The 13643-nt window shown below is 43.5% G+C and overlaps 1 protein-coding gene across 1 annotated transcript in view; it reads right to left on the bottom strand.

Annotated features, from left to right (window-relative positions):
• Positions 1–12181, bottom strand: part of cspg4 (chondroitin sulfate proteoglycan 4) — a 63854-nt gene extending 51673 nt beyond the window's left edge. Inside the window, exon 1 of the mRNA XM_086029645.1 lies at positions 12031–12181. Within this exon, the coding sequence (XP_085885771.1) occupies positions 12031–12103 (73 nt within the window). The 5' untranslated portion in view covers positions 12104–12181. The remainder of the gene's footprint in view (positions 1–12030) is intronic.
• Between the last annotated feature and the right edge of the window lie 1462 nt (positions 12182–13643).

Raw genomic sequence — 13643 nt, 5'->3', positions numbered from 1 at the left:
TTTCTGACAGTGCTGCTTTATCCAGCATCTTTAGACGCCGAGAAGTGCGTTGTAACCTTTTTGTGCCTGCGTTGCCACAAAATATTCCGTGCGATTGCACAAGGAGTTTGTTGTCTGCAGCCAGGTTGTTGCCTCAGCTCCGCCGTGCAGCTGTTTCCCGCCTTCGGTTGCGACTGCACACGTAATTTCCTCCTCGCTATTTGAAGCCGTCGCAAACGCCATGATGGCATCTACCGCGCCCTCGAACGTTCATGCCCGTGTTAACTGGAGAAAACGTTCGCACGCGCGTGCTGTACATAATCCCAAACATGTATCGCCTTTCCTAACCTTTCCACTCTTTCCAAACTGACAGCGGTTTATTTTTAGCCTTAATTTGATCCCTAACCCTGTCGAATTCTATTCTGATCCTGAGGCGTGATTACTTAATGCTTAACAGCTAAATCTTGCTAGCGGTTTTAACCAGAGGTGGGCATTTTACAGAATTTTGCTGCTCGGTCATTGGTCATCCGTCGGCCGCCTGGGTACCCATCCGTCATTTGTCAGGCCGTCATTTTTCGTGACGACCTGAATTGTAATCATCAGTTGGTCAGTCAGTTAAATCCGTCAGTCTGTAGCCCCACCCCGAAAAAACAAACAAACAAAAAAAACGTCAGCATGGTGTCCGTCAGTGACGAACTGACGAACCGTCACTGATGGACGCGGTTAGCGACGATTACTCTGACTGGCGATAATCCACTTCCGCCAGTGCTTAGTCCGTCATTTTTAAAGAGTGTCTGTCAAAACGGGTGTCTGTCAGTGACAGAATGATGGACCGATCCATCAGAATGCCCACCTCTGGTTTTTAACGATGCAATTCTCCGATTTCAGGTCATGAGACCAATATTCTTTTCCTTCACTTTCTACTTTGTGTCTTGATTGGTGTCGCAAAATAGCACAAAAAAAGACATAAAAAGTGAATTTGTTCTCTGAACAGAATTACACTTGCGTTGTACTTTCAGACAGGCTGACTGAATTCTGAAATTGTATGACATGCAGCGTTCCAACATTAAGCCTTTTTGGGTGGGCCACCATGAGATAAATTGTGGTGGGCCTGCCAGAACCGGCACTGATTTAAAACGATACTTAATACATTTCAAAATTATATACAGGATGTATTTCAGTGGCCCGATCAGGCCGGCACGAGTGAACTTCGGGCGGCCCGACACAATCCCGCGGTGGCCATCGGGCCAATGTCGATATCGGACCGTGGCACATTTGGTCCAATAAGTCAAGCATAGTAGCCAGTTAGCATGTACATGTAGCATGGGACAAAGTTTACAAGATGCCGCCACATGAGGAAGCGGCTCAGTCTTGTGATTGTGACTCATGCAGCCTGAGGCCTGGAGGGAGTCCCTGCATTTCCAAATTGATTCCTGCAAGCTATGTTTAAAGAAATGACTCACATTCACATGTGAGGGAACACATTGTTCATTCCCATGTGTCTCTATAGTGTAGACATAATGAATGCACGTGCTAAATAGGACATGCTAAACATTGAGTTGTACACATTCACCATAAGACGGCCTTCTTTCATCACAGTGTTACTAGTTTTGCCTATATTAGGTAAGAGAGAAGCAGAGGGACAATTTCAAACTCAAGACAGCTCCAGATGTTGGAGACTTTTTTTTTTTCTTTTTCTTTTTTTTTTTTTCCCCAAACACGCCAGGCAATGACTCGGTTTCCTGTGAGTCGTGCAGCTTTTCCCGCAGAATCACACTGGAGCCCCCTTAAAACCTCAAGTCCATTACGTTTCACGAGTAGGCGCATGCTCAAGATCAGCATAAATTCCAAATAGACAAACAAAATAAAAGTCCACGATATCCTTTGTCGCACACATCTGCACCTGAAATGTACGTGTCATGATTTCGAAGATTGCGCCTCATGCCTGGTATATTGATAACCGTTATACACAATAGAAATAAATTTGAACTTACAGAAATGATTCGCAGTTAAAGTCCCTGGCAGGCGCGGCCATGCACATGCACTAATACAGGAGTCATCAACGTGGTGCCCGCGGTAGCCCTCAAGGACAACATGAGTAGCTCGCGGGGCTGCTCTAAAAATAGCTTTGAGATTTGCTCAGCATTGTGATTCTCTAGGAATGTTACATAAGTTTTTTTTTGTTCGTTGTTTTCCAAACCCGTACTGTGCCCCTCCCTTATAGGCGCATAGTTTGCGACTTGTTTGTTTCCTCTGCCCCTTCTTCACCTAAGAAAATCGGGGTGCCGCTCTTATGTCTCTTGGTCAGCTTGTAAGTGTTAAGTGAATTCAATTGCTCTGTGCTCATGACATGTGCAATGCAAATAAATTCAGTTCCATTTGAAAACGTAAACAATGGAAGAGATTTATAGAAATAGCGTCTTGCATACTGGTATTTACCCATTTCCTAATTATTGTGAGGAATAATGATCATGGTCAGTGTCTTCACATCAAGCCCAGCCCTAAGAATAATATGATTATGTGATTTGAGCAGTTATTTCAGAAGTGTGTATCAAACCGGTAGCCCGCCACACAATTTAGCAGCCAAAAAGTAGCCCTTTGCACTAAAAGGTTGGTGAGCCCTGCACTAATATATTCATCAAGACCTTGCTTCTCTTGTCAGTTATTCATAATTGCAACCACGACGCACAATAGAAATCAATGGAACTACTGGAAATAAATGGATTATTTCTGTATTAGCATTAACATAGCGAGAAAGGTCCTTTGAGGGAAAGCGTGGTCATTTGTGATTATCAAGGTCTCATTCCTCTCTCCAGTTACTCACCGCCCAGTGTGTACTGTCGAAATAAAAAGAATAGTGAGAAACAGTAATAAAAAAAATAAAGAAAGAAATCCAACTACTTGAAAAAACTCACAGTCCAAAAAGTCGATCACATGCATGCAGTGATATAATTAGCCATCGTCTCGTTCCTCTCGCCTGTTATTCATGATAACTGCCCCCTGACGAAAAATAAAGCACACGGTCAGGCGACAATGCGGTGTTGCGTGGTGAACCGATGGCACGGCTAAACGGACAGTGTGAATTCTGTCCAAGTCCGATACGATTGGACGGGCCGAGCAGTCGCCCTTTATGGACGTTTGCTGTATCTCGTCCCTTCCGGCCACACTCAGCCCCATTCTGTCCATCCTGTGACTTGCATGCAACATGTTTCTGAAATGTCATCCTCACTTCTTAATTAGGTTGTTAAATTGTTCCCAGCAATGACGTCCGTTAACCACGTCTGGATTAAATTAGCCGCGGACGATGTGGGCGATACCGGACTTAAGGTCATGAGCTCGGACCTTGGATGAGGGTAGGCGGAGTGTCCCTTTTTGTTTTTATCATTTTAATTCATTTGCAGTGATTGATAAAAAGGCAGCAAAAAACAGAACAGAACTCTTTGTTCATTTTGGGGAAAATAAATAAATAGAGCACAACAGAGGGCCGTATCAGAACATCTGGTCATGCATAATTCCTTCTTATTGAAAACTTGGCAGTTGTGTGATAATGAGAATTTTCTCTGGCGTTTCCATTATGGATGCTAAAAAAAAAAAAAAAAGCTCTTATCAGAAGTAAACACGCCAATTGACTTTGCTGGTCTATGGAAGGCGGATGTAAGCCTGCCACTTTGATTTCCAACGTGACAGACCACAGCTTGTTGGTGCGCCAGGTAAATTTGCGGCAACAATCGGTCCAGTTGCCTCGATTCAACATTTGGGGATTACCATGACCTGGATGATGAAGGATCGACACAGACATGAAGGCAAGGCAAGGCAGCGCTCTTTATCTATTTAGCGTATTACATACACAATAGGCTTCTCATAAACAACATTTAAAGGCAAAATCCGACTTTTAAAGAATTTTAGGTCAACTCTCTTTTAGTCAGGAAAAGTACGTACACGGACAAAATTGATGGTAGAAATTCTATCATCAATAAGGACCTTAATGTAGAAAAAATTGGGTCTGACTGCACTTCTGTTGGCAGCTGATTCCATTTGCGTGCAGCACAACAACTAAATGTCGCTTCACCATGTTTGCTTTGAACTCTGGGCTCCACTAATTGACCCGAATCTGCAGACCTTAGAACCCTACTGAGCTTATATTCAATGACCATTTCTTTAACGTATTCAGTACCTAAACCATTCAGTGATTTACAGACCAGTAGCATCATTTTAAAATCTATTCTACAGCTGACTGGGAGCCAGTGTAAAGACCTTAGGACTTGAGTAACATGTTCTTTTTGTTCTGGTCAGAACCCAAGCTGCATCGTTCTGAAAACGAGTTGCAGCTCTTTGATGTTCTTCCGAGGGAGTCCAGTCAGACGAGCGTTACAATAATCAAGAGATAAAAGCAGAGGACAAAGTTTCTCCTGATCTGCTTGGAGCATGCAAGCCTTCAGTCCGGAAATGTTTCTCAGCTGGAACAAGGCTGTTTTAGTGATTTGATGCGACTGCTGAATGTTGCGTCCGAATCAATCAGCATACCAAGGTTTTGGACTTGGTCATTACTAACGGCAATCCTCATTTCTGTATTGCCAAAAACAGTTGCCTCAGGTTCGTTTTGGATTAGTTGAAGGAAATTCTGGTTCATCCAGTTTTGAAGCACCTTGGTATTTTTGTATTTAGATTATGACAAAAAATGACCCAGGCTATTACGCCGCAAGGCTAACAGCGCAGCAATTTAGGTTATCCCTGCAGGCGTCTAATGAGTCCTTGTTCCCAAGCTGTCGGAATGCCACCGCTTTGCTAATGTGGCACTCCAAACTGCATCCGTGGAATTCCCCCGCAATTACGAGGCGATCACGTTTTTTTTAATCAACAATTTAACGTCCCAAATTGCCACTGGAGTGACCAAAATCTCACCGTCCCGCCACTATAAACACAGTCGACTTATATCTGATTGATGTGGATGAAGTTAAAACAACGCAGCGGCGTAAGATGAGTTGCCCTTTCACCTTCCGCGAGTGAGGGGGCAGAATGTGGTCTGTGTTTATGTGCAGCAACCTTTTTGTGTGCACACGCCCCAAGGCTAAATGAGGACTGTGTGTGGGCTGCTTGCCCCTGCTAAGCAGATCACAGCCCTCAAATATAAGCCGAGCTGCCTGTCAAAACGGGAGCAATGTGGGAAAGATCATCTGCCAAGGAGTCCTCAGGGCGACGGACGCCGCTTTATTTATCATCCTGCATCTCAATGAGAATAAACCGTGATTTGCAAATGGGACAAAAGTCTGCTTTCCTAAGGCTTTCTCTTTGCTTTTTGCCATTTCTGCTTCCGACGTTTTATCTATTTTCCTTCCGCCTTGGCCACCAGGAATCAACCGCGCGGTTAATGGCCAATATATGGAACAGGATTGTTCATAGCAGCCAGATGGGGGGAAGGAACGTAAACGAACAACCAAGACAGGGCTGGATTAACCCTCTAAAAGGCCCTGGAGAACCCCCGCTTGTTTTTCTCTTTGTATATCAACCAGCATCGCTAAAGCTAATCATGAGCTTAAGGTATACAGATACTTGGGAGTTTTTTTTTAAGGAATCCAGATAACGCTTAGTAAACACTGTCTACAATGCCTCATTCCATCTGCACGACAGTCTCTGCGCGTGGCTAACGACTTCGGAGGGCAAATACTGTTGATCGAACTAGGAGCTGTGATGTTTTCGCAAACATTTTACTCGGGGAGGCGAGGCGTCTGTTCATAATATTAAACTGTTTTATCAGTAAAACAAATGAAAAAGGACGCAAGCCAGATTGGGTGAAAAAAAGTGAGTGGCATAGCTCGGAACATGGATGAACGATTTCAGTTTTGATTCTTTGGGTTGTGTTTCAATGAGATTTTGATTCCTTAGGTTGTGATTAAATTCAATATCGATTTGAATGCTTGGATATTAATTCAGTAAGAAGTGGACTAACTGTTGACTGTAACTTCAAGATGTATTTTTATGCCCATTTATTGGATGTCACCTCACATTTTTATCAGCCTTCGTGGGGACGGCCTTCGTGCGAGCCTTGTACTGCACAATGTCAAACATCGACTTAGAATTTGCTTGTCTGTCGCGTTAACCTCCAGATACTCCGTTTTGCGATAAGACAACTGATGTGATAACATACCTCATAGGTTTCAGACTGCTGTTTTCTGTCTTTTTTTTTTGTTTTGTTTTCCCCCATTGTCCAGTGACCCTCGCTACGGCAATTGTCATTCAAAATTCTATCAAGACAAAATTCGATTGAATTGAAAACCAATTGAGAAAGGGATGAAGACGTTTAATAGTCCAAAGTGCACCCGGCGACGAAATTAAGACACGGCTTCTAATAGCGGGATGGCCACTATCTGAGGAATATTTGTTCACATAATTCAGTGATGCTATCTGATATCGAGCGGGCCTGAGCAGCAGCAGCAGCAGCAGCCCTGCGTCTCGTTCAAGGACACTTTGACAACAGTTATTCCTGTTACACGAAGCAAATCCCCAAACATTTCCATTATTGGATGCGAGGAGTGTAATCGCTACCCTGGCAGGCTGGCCGCCCGCTTGCTTCAGGTCACGTATATAAAATTGCACCTCTCGATTCAACAGCTGTACAGTATAAGGTTGGTGATAGGAACAGACGGCTATCTTTAGGCCCCTGACGCGACACTATCCTCTAAATATAAAAATATGAAGCCACGACCCACTGCAATTTACACCCTTAAATTTCTGGGGTAACTATTAATTGGATTGGGTGTTCCATTTCAAGCAGCTGAAAGAAAGGAGTGGGGACAATTGGAAGAATATTCCTTGAAATCGGCGAGCACCGCGTCTTTTGGACACGCCGTCTTTTTCAAATACACTTCCATGCTGTGAATGCAGCAAATTTATGGATGCTCTTGATTTTTGCTGTTTGGATTTCCTCCAACACTAGCTTGTTTAGGCTATGAGGTGAGCAGGGGGTCACCTAGTGTGTCTGTGGACAAGCGCACCCCCCCCCCCCCCCCCCCCAGAATAACTCTAATTCATCAATATCATCAAGCAAATATTGGACTTATTAGTCTTCTGCATGGAGACAGCCACACTGAGACCTTGTATAGAGACGCTTCACGGAGCCTCGGCAGATTCCATATTTATTTATTGTTCCCATGTTGTCATAGTGACATTAAACTCACTGGGAAACAAAAGGGCACACTCTGGATCCAATCTCTCTAGTTCGGGTTTGCGATTGCATCATTGTATGCTTGTATTGTAGTGTTCAATGACTAATTTCATACTAAATTACTGAAGTGAAAGTGGGTCGTTTACCACTCCTACATTTTAAGGTCAAAATCTGATGCCATTTTGCATGAGTACTGTTGAATGCAATGAACGTTTTTGTTTTATTCGTCTATCAATCCATCCACCTGTGGAGCCCGCCATTCATCGGGTGCATTAGGCTAAAGGTCAAACTGTCATCAGCCATCTTTTTACCCATCCATAAAAATCAATCTATGAAACCTTTCATCTCAAATCCATCACGCCGATAACGTAACTGTCCCCTATCCAGGTCAACGTCCGTCCATTCATCTATCCGAGAAACCATTTATCTATACATATCTGACCATGTGTCCGACTGTCCGTCCAGCCATCCCACATCAAACAAATCATTCTCTAGCTACAGTATTCATCGCTCATTCATCTTTCCATCCATTTATTGTAACTGTGAAACCCATCCATCCATCCATCCACCCATCTATTCACCATCCATCCTTCATCTATAGAGCCAACCATGCATTCATTTATTCATTGTTCTGACCATTTGTCCATCTATCTTTTCACCTATTCATGCATCCGTTTATCCTTCCAACCATTCCTCCAGTCCAGGCATAAGCAAGTCCGGTCTTTGAGAACTCCAATCCAACCTGTTTTAGATGTCTCCCTCTTCCAACACACCTGATTCAAATGATCAGGATCGTTATCAGGCTTTTGCTACGCTTGCTGATCATTCGAATCAGATGTGTTGGAGGAGGGAGACATCTAAAACCGGCTGGATAGGGGCTCTCGAAGACCGGACTTGGGCACCCCTGCTCTTGCCATTGTTCCAAGCGTACTGTATGAATCCATTCGGCCGTCTAACTCTCTCTTGTGATCCATCCATCTCTTCATTCATCTATTGATCCATCCGTCATCACTACCACTTCACCCGTGGTCGGACCCATGGTTAACCCTGAAGACCTCCATTTCTCACTGCAATCGAGAAATAAATGTAGAAACCTTTGTCGTTGTTCACAAGCGGGTATATAAAAAAAAAAACTTTTTTTTTTTTTTTTTTTTTTTAGATCAAGAGAGACATCACCAGACACAACTTTATCCATCTACAATCAGGAAACGACCTCAGCAGTTTTCTGCAAACCTTGTTACCGCTTAAGTTCAAGGAAAGTCGTAATAGTCCCCAAAACCACGGCGTGCTGCAGAGCCCTGTGATATGCCATGTCCAATTTCAGATACAGATGCGATACAATGTGCATCAGTCGCTCCGGAGAAAAAACAGGGAAGCCTGTTTTGCCGTGGTTGTCTCTGTTCTATTCGATTGGCGTCGTGATACTTCATCTCGACAGGTAAAATAAGATACTGAGTGTGAAGTCACAGGCGGAAGCACAGATGTTCAACAACATCAGCTCCAGAGCGATCCTATTTTGTTCCTTCATTTTGCTGAGCCACTGCTTATTCCATAGTCTAGTCCATCCTTGGAGGGAGTAACATGAGGACATAAAACTGTGGAAAAGTTGCGGGTTGCAGCGCTGCACAAAATGAACGGAAAATGTTATTACACGACTCTCTGGGCTCCTGTTCACGTTTTTTTTTTTTTTTTTTTTTTTTTTTTTTTCCAAGCTCAAAATCTGCTTCTGATTGAACCAAGACGCTGTAAACAGATGCAGATTGACCATTGCTTGCTTCTTGGGGACCGCTCTGGCATGTGTGGACGTCATGTGGAACACCTCCTGTGACATTTGAAGATGTAAACACCGGCAAGAGACAGAACTTTCTCACTCGCCATCCTGACAGCTGGTGGCGGAGATTTTGTCAAGCAAAGGTTAAATCTAATCAGGGACTGTGGGACATCTGGCCCACATTAGCTGTTCAGGAGGAATCTGGTCCAGAAGACAATTACTGTAGATGAGGAGAAAGTTGTTAGTTAGGCCGTTTGGATTATTTGATCTGGGTTTTGGTGGGGGAAAAAAAAGCTTGTGAACCGTTTAGCAACTGCACGTCCAATGAACCCCCGCCTAGTTGCGGTGTGCTATTCACATATATGTTTTTTCTGTACTCTTTTTTTTTTTTCTTCCGTAACACGCTAAGATGATACAAGTTGGCGGCACGGCTCTGACTAATAGGGAAGTCGTAATTGGTGAAGTATGTTGAAGTCATACATTGACGCTAAATTTAGCCTTATGAAGAGTCGTCGCTGCATATACATGTGCTCTCATAATCAAATAATCCTTAAACCTTTGATTTTTAACGGTTATGTAAGACTTGTTTTAAATGGTATTAAACTGCTTTGGGGTCTTTGTTTGTTACCTGGAAAAAAAATTCAAAGCGCTCCAAGTAGCAGTGTAGAAGGTGACAGTTGGAACATTAACACTCTGCCTGAATATAAAGACAGCTGAACTGTACTTTTTCATACCACTTTATGTAAGCAATCCTAAACGTTATCGTGACATTAAATTAGTCGCGATCTGTCACTATTTGCAGCAGGGATCGGCCTCTGTCATCCACCAATGGTTAGCACTGTACAGTAGCGTATACTGTATCGCGTCTCCCCTCCTATCATCAGATGTAAACGAGCAAGCTCGAAGGCAGATGACTGTTTTCACGGCGCTAACGGATCGATTCCATTTTTTTTCCGGCCCGGGCGTCAACTCTGAAACAAAGCGACGCTCTGTGTGCGAATGCGCAACGCCTTCACGCATTAGAGAGACGTTGACGGAGAGCTTTGCGCAGCGCGTAATCGCGCAGTGCAATTTGCGGCGCGGGACTGCCGGACTGACGGACGGCGCGAGAGACAATGCGTTGGTCAACCGCTCCAAGCTCAACGCTCATCCTGCCAATTCTGACATAAGTACAGTCTTAAGCTGCTAACAGCATTTCAGCTGTCAGATTTTTTTTTACCCTCTAAAACAAAAGAAAGAAATCTGGACAGAAATGCAACCAACGTGCGAAGCGGTCAAAACAGTGCACGAGGGGGCAATGGAATTTACTGCGGCTTTGCTGACTACAAACTTGAAGCATGGTGCCGTTCATGGGTCAGAAATGTATGGTGAAGATGTCGGTTTTAAACATTGTGCAGAATTCCAAGTCATGGGATACCCGCTCCGAGAAACGGTGTGGTGGCACTTGAAGTTGAAGTTGATGATGCCGATCTAAACAAAGTCTTGTACGGGCGGGGGTGTCTAAAGTCAGAATTTCGGAATAAGACCCAAATATTCAGGAAAAATACCACTCAAGTTCTCACATGACTTGAAATGAAGCTTTTTTGTACCGCACAAAAACTCAGTTTAGCATCCCTTGGTTAATCCTGCGTTTTGGGCTTTTTCTTTGGCTGGACTTCCATCGTCAAGGTTACTCTTTGCCGGTTGTTTAACACACCCCAAAATTGTTACAGAGCTTAACAAGTAAATTAGAAGCAGATTGAGTAATTTCATTTCCACTTTTCAAAGCCAATTTTGTGGCTGAGCACTGAACTTTTCCACGAAGGCAGAAATGAATCAAGCATAACGTTCGAGCACTAAAGCTAAAAGTCGTTTTCCGGAATGCAAGTAAATAACTATCATTTGAAGACTTCACTCAACAAATAATTATTTACTTTACTTTACTTTTTCCAGATATTTTTGTAGAGCAGTCCATTTGAAAATGAATGGCTAACAACAGTCGGTTATGTTAAAGACCTCCTTGATTGAGGTGTGAAACATAAAAAAATGAAATGAAAACAAATCAAATTGTCGGTGGTGACGTCCAAAACGGCACAAAACACCCATTTTTAACTGCGTGTGCCTGTCAAAATACCAAAACTCAGTCCAGCCCGCCCCTGCGCAGATTTAGACCGCACCTCGCACTAAACTTGCACTGGGCACAAAAATGGTGCCCTGTATCTCCAAATATAACTAAATAAAAAATAACAAATACGTAAATAAATAAATATAAATAAAATTTGCTGTATGGCGAATAAATATTTTATGATAGTCACAGTTTCACCCTGGAACGTGTTTCCATTGGGTAAAACAGTTTTAAAACCTAAAAACTAATCAGATGTCGAACAGACTCCAGGTTGTACCGTACATTCTAAAGTCTGACCAAGTTATGCAGATGTGATCATTTAGAAAAAAATCTACAGGGGAAAAAAGCAGAATACAAGACATGTATATATGAATGTCTCAAGGGAATTCTCATGAAAATAACCTCCCTACGTCCCTGCTCATTCACGCTGGGCATCCTGCGCAAACTGTACTCGCCCTGTGGAGGAAGTCACATTGGAAAAAGGTACTGAGGCTGACTTGTGCCTGCGCACTGTGGAGCCATTGTATGGACCCCCGCCTCCCAGTCAAAACTCACACTGCACTCTTACTTTCATCCCCCCCCCCCCCCCCCCCCACCACACATGCAAAAAAACGGGCCCTGCAGTGTTCACTCTCCCCGTGAAAGTGCAATTCATAGCCGCCTTCTTCATCTTCTCACCTTCCAGCTACCTCTCTCGCCGCTGACATCTGACAACACCGCCTCAACGCAAACACTCTCGGGAGCGCCAAAGCAGACGTTAAGTGCACAAACGCCCTGGATGGGAAACAGACCTCCGAGTCTGGACCAGAGGCACACTTTGAATTTCATCCAAATGCTTAGCAATGAGAACAAGACCGCAAAAAGTCAAAGTTATTCTTTGAGCTCAAATCACAAACTTACACCTGAATTCAAACATCGGGGGGGGGGGGGGGGGGTCTTTGCCAACGTGGAACAGATGTGGAATGGAGGAAAGGGGAGGGAGGTGCAAGCGCAGTTATTAGCCGTGGTCCTTACCTCCATGGCTGGGGTCAGTGAGGATCAGCAGGGTGAGGATGGCGCCCACCAGGGCAGATTGCGAGGCTCTCATCTTTTAGTGCTGCCAGTTAAGTCCTCCAGCGTCTCTGCTTAGACACACTCCATTCACCGGGGCCCGAATGACTTTCTACTTTGGGGACCTACTCCAGGATACTGCTCTGTGTGAAGGGGCAGGGCCGGGCTGGGCCGGGCCGGGTTGGGGAGGGACCAGGAGAGAGACGCCCTCTCTCCAAACCCATCCCGAACCCCCTCCACCCATTTCTGACTTTTCAAACACACTTGCACACATGTTGCCAGGCTGAAGAAGACATTTCCTGACTCGCTCGCTTGCCTCTTCACTTGGAGACACAAATGAGAAAAAAGAAGCATTTGTTTAGATTCTGATTGGATTATTTCCATGGGGACTCATGGAAATGGAACTCTCCAGCATAACATCTTTATGAACCCTACAGGCACTGTTTTAAGCACTATTTCAACATTCTCAACAAACAAGTGTAAACAAAAGTGGTTTTAAATTGTAGAAACTGTAAAAGAGTTCCATTCTATGACAATGACAACATGGCAACACAAAAGTATGTTGTGTTGCATATGTGCCACAAGCAAGTTAGCTTTCATAGAATGACCAAAAAAAAAAAAAAAGTTTTTTTTTTTAAATAGTGTAACGTATATGTCCCGATCAGGAATATACGCCAGCACATCCAGCTACCGCTTGATCAGTTTTATGTATATCGTCGGCCACACCACATAGCATAATAGCCAAAGTCATTTTTTTCTATATTTTTAGAAAACAGGAAAAAAACTATTTTTAGAACACACATTAGTATTTTTTTTTATTGATATGGTAAATGAAACTTCAAACAAGTGGGCAAACAAGTAAATAAGGGAAAAGACCCAATAATAAAACAAAAACATGTTCCCCCCAAAATATTGATTATCAGCAATCATGCTATGTGGCCGATGATATATGAATATATGTACTAAACTTTTAGCTTGCTTAACTCAAATAGTGACTTGACTCGACTTGACTTTCAATTGACTCAAATTTTTAAATATAGTTACTTAGGACTTGAAACTTGAAGGTTTAGACTTGAGATTTACTTACGACGTTAAGCTACTCCCACCGCTGCTTTTAAGGCATGCTTTTCCACATTTTTTGGTTCAAATGCACTGTACCGTGCAAAGTGCAGTGTGAAAAGACCTTAAAATTTAAGGCTCACGAATCTGGCCGCCTCGGGTCGTACATACGTGGTTTGTGTGTGGCTATCAGACGCATTTCAGAAACATTTCTCGCAACATTTTTGAGCAAATCTGTAAGCCCGCGCTCGCATTTGCTGTAATTTCACAACATTTCCGGTAGAATTGCTGTAAACAAAAAAAAAAAAAAAAAAAAAAAAAGCAAACGACCACACTGTTGGCGTTTGTCTTTTGCATTGCGGAAGCGCGCTGCAGCTCCGCCCTGTGCTACGGATCGATCGATCGACAACACAAAGAAGAAACAATGGAGCAACAAATACTACTATTGGGGCTAAACAGCTCCACCTTCCCTCCTTTTGTCTTCCTCGGTTAATTGAAGTGGCCTGCTGGGAGCGCAG

The sequence above is a fragment of the Filicampus tigris genome, chromosome 4 (assembly GCF_054856515.1).
Source record: "Filicampus tigris isolate MCC_2025a chromosome 4, RoL_Ftig_1.0, whole genome shotgun sequence".
Classification (NCBI taxonomy): Eukaryota; Metazoa; Chordata; class Actinopteri; order Syngnathiformes; family Syngnathidae; genus Filicampus; species Filicampus tigris.
Note: the sequence above shows the minus strand (reverse complement) of the source record. Positions and strands in the feature narration are given on the sequence as shown.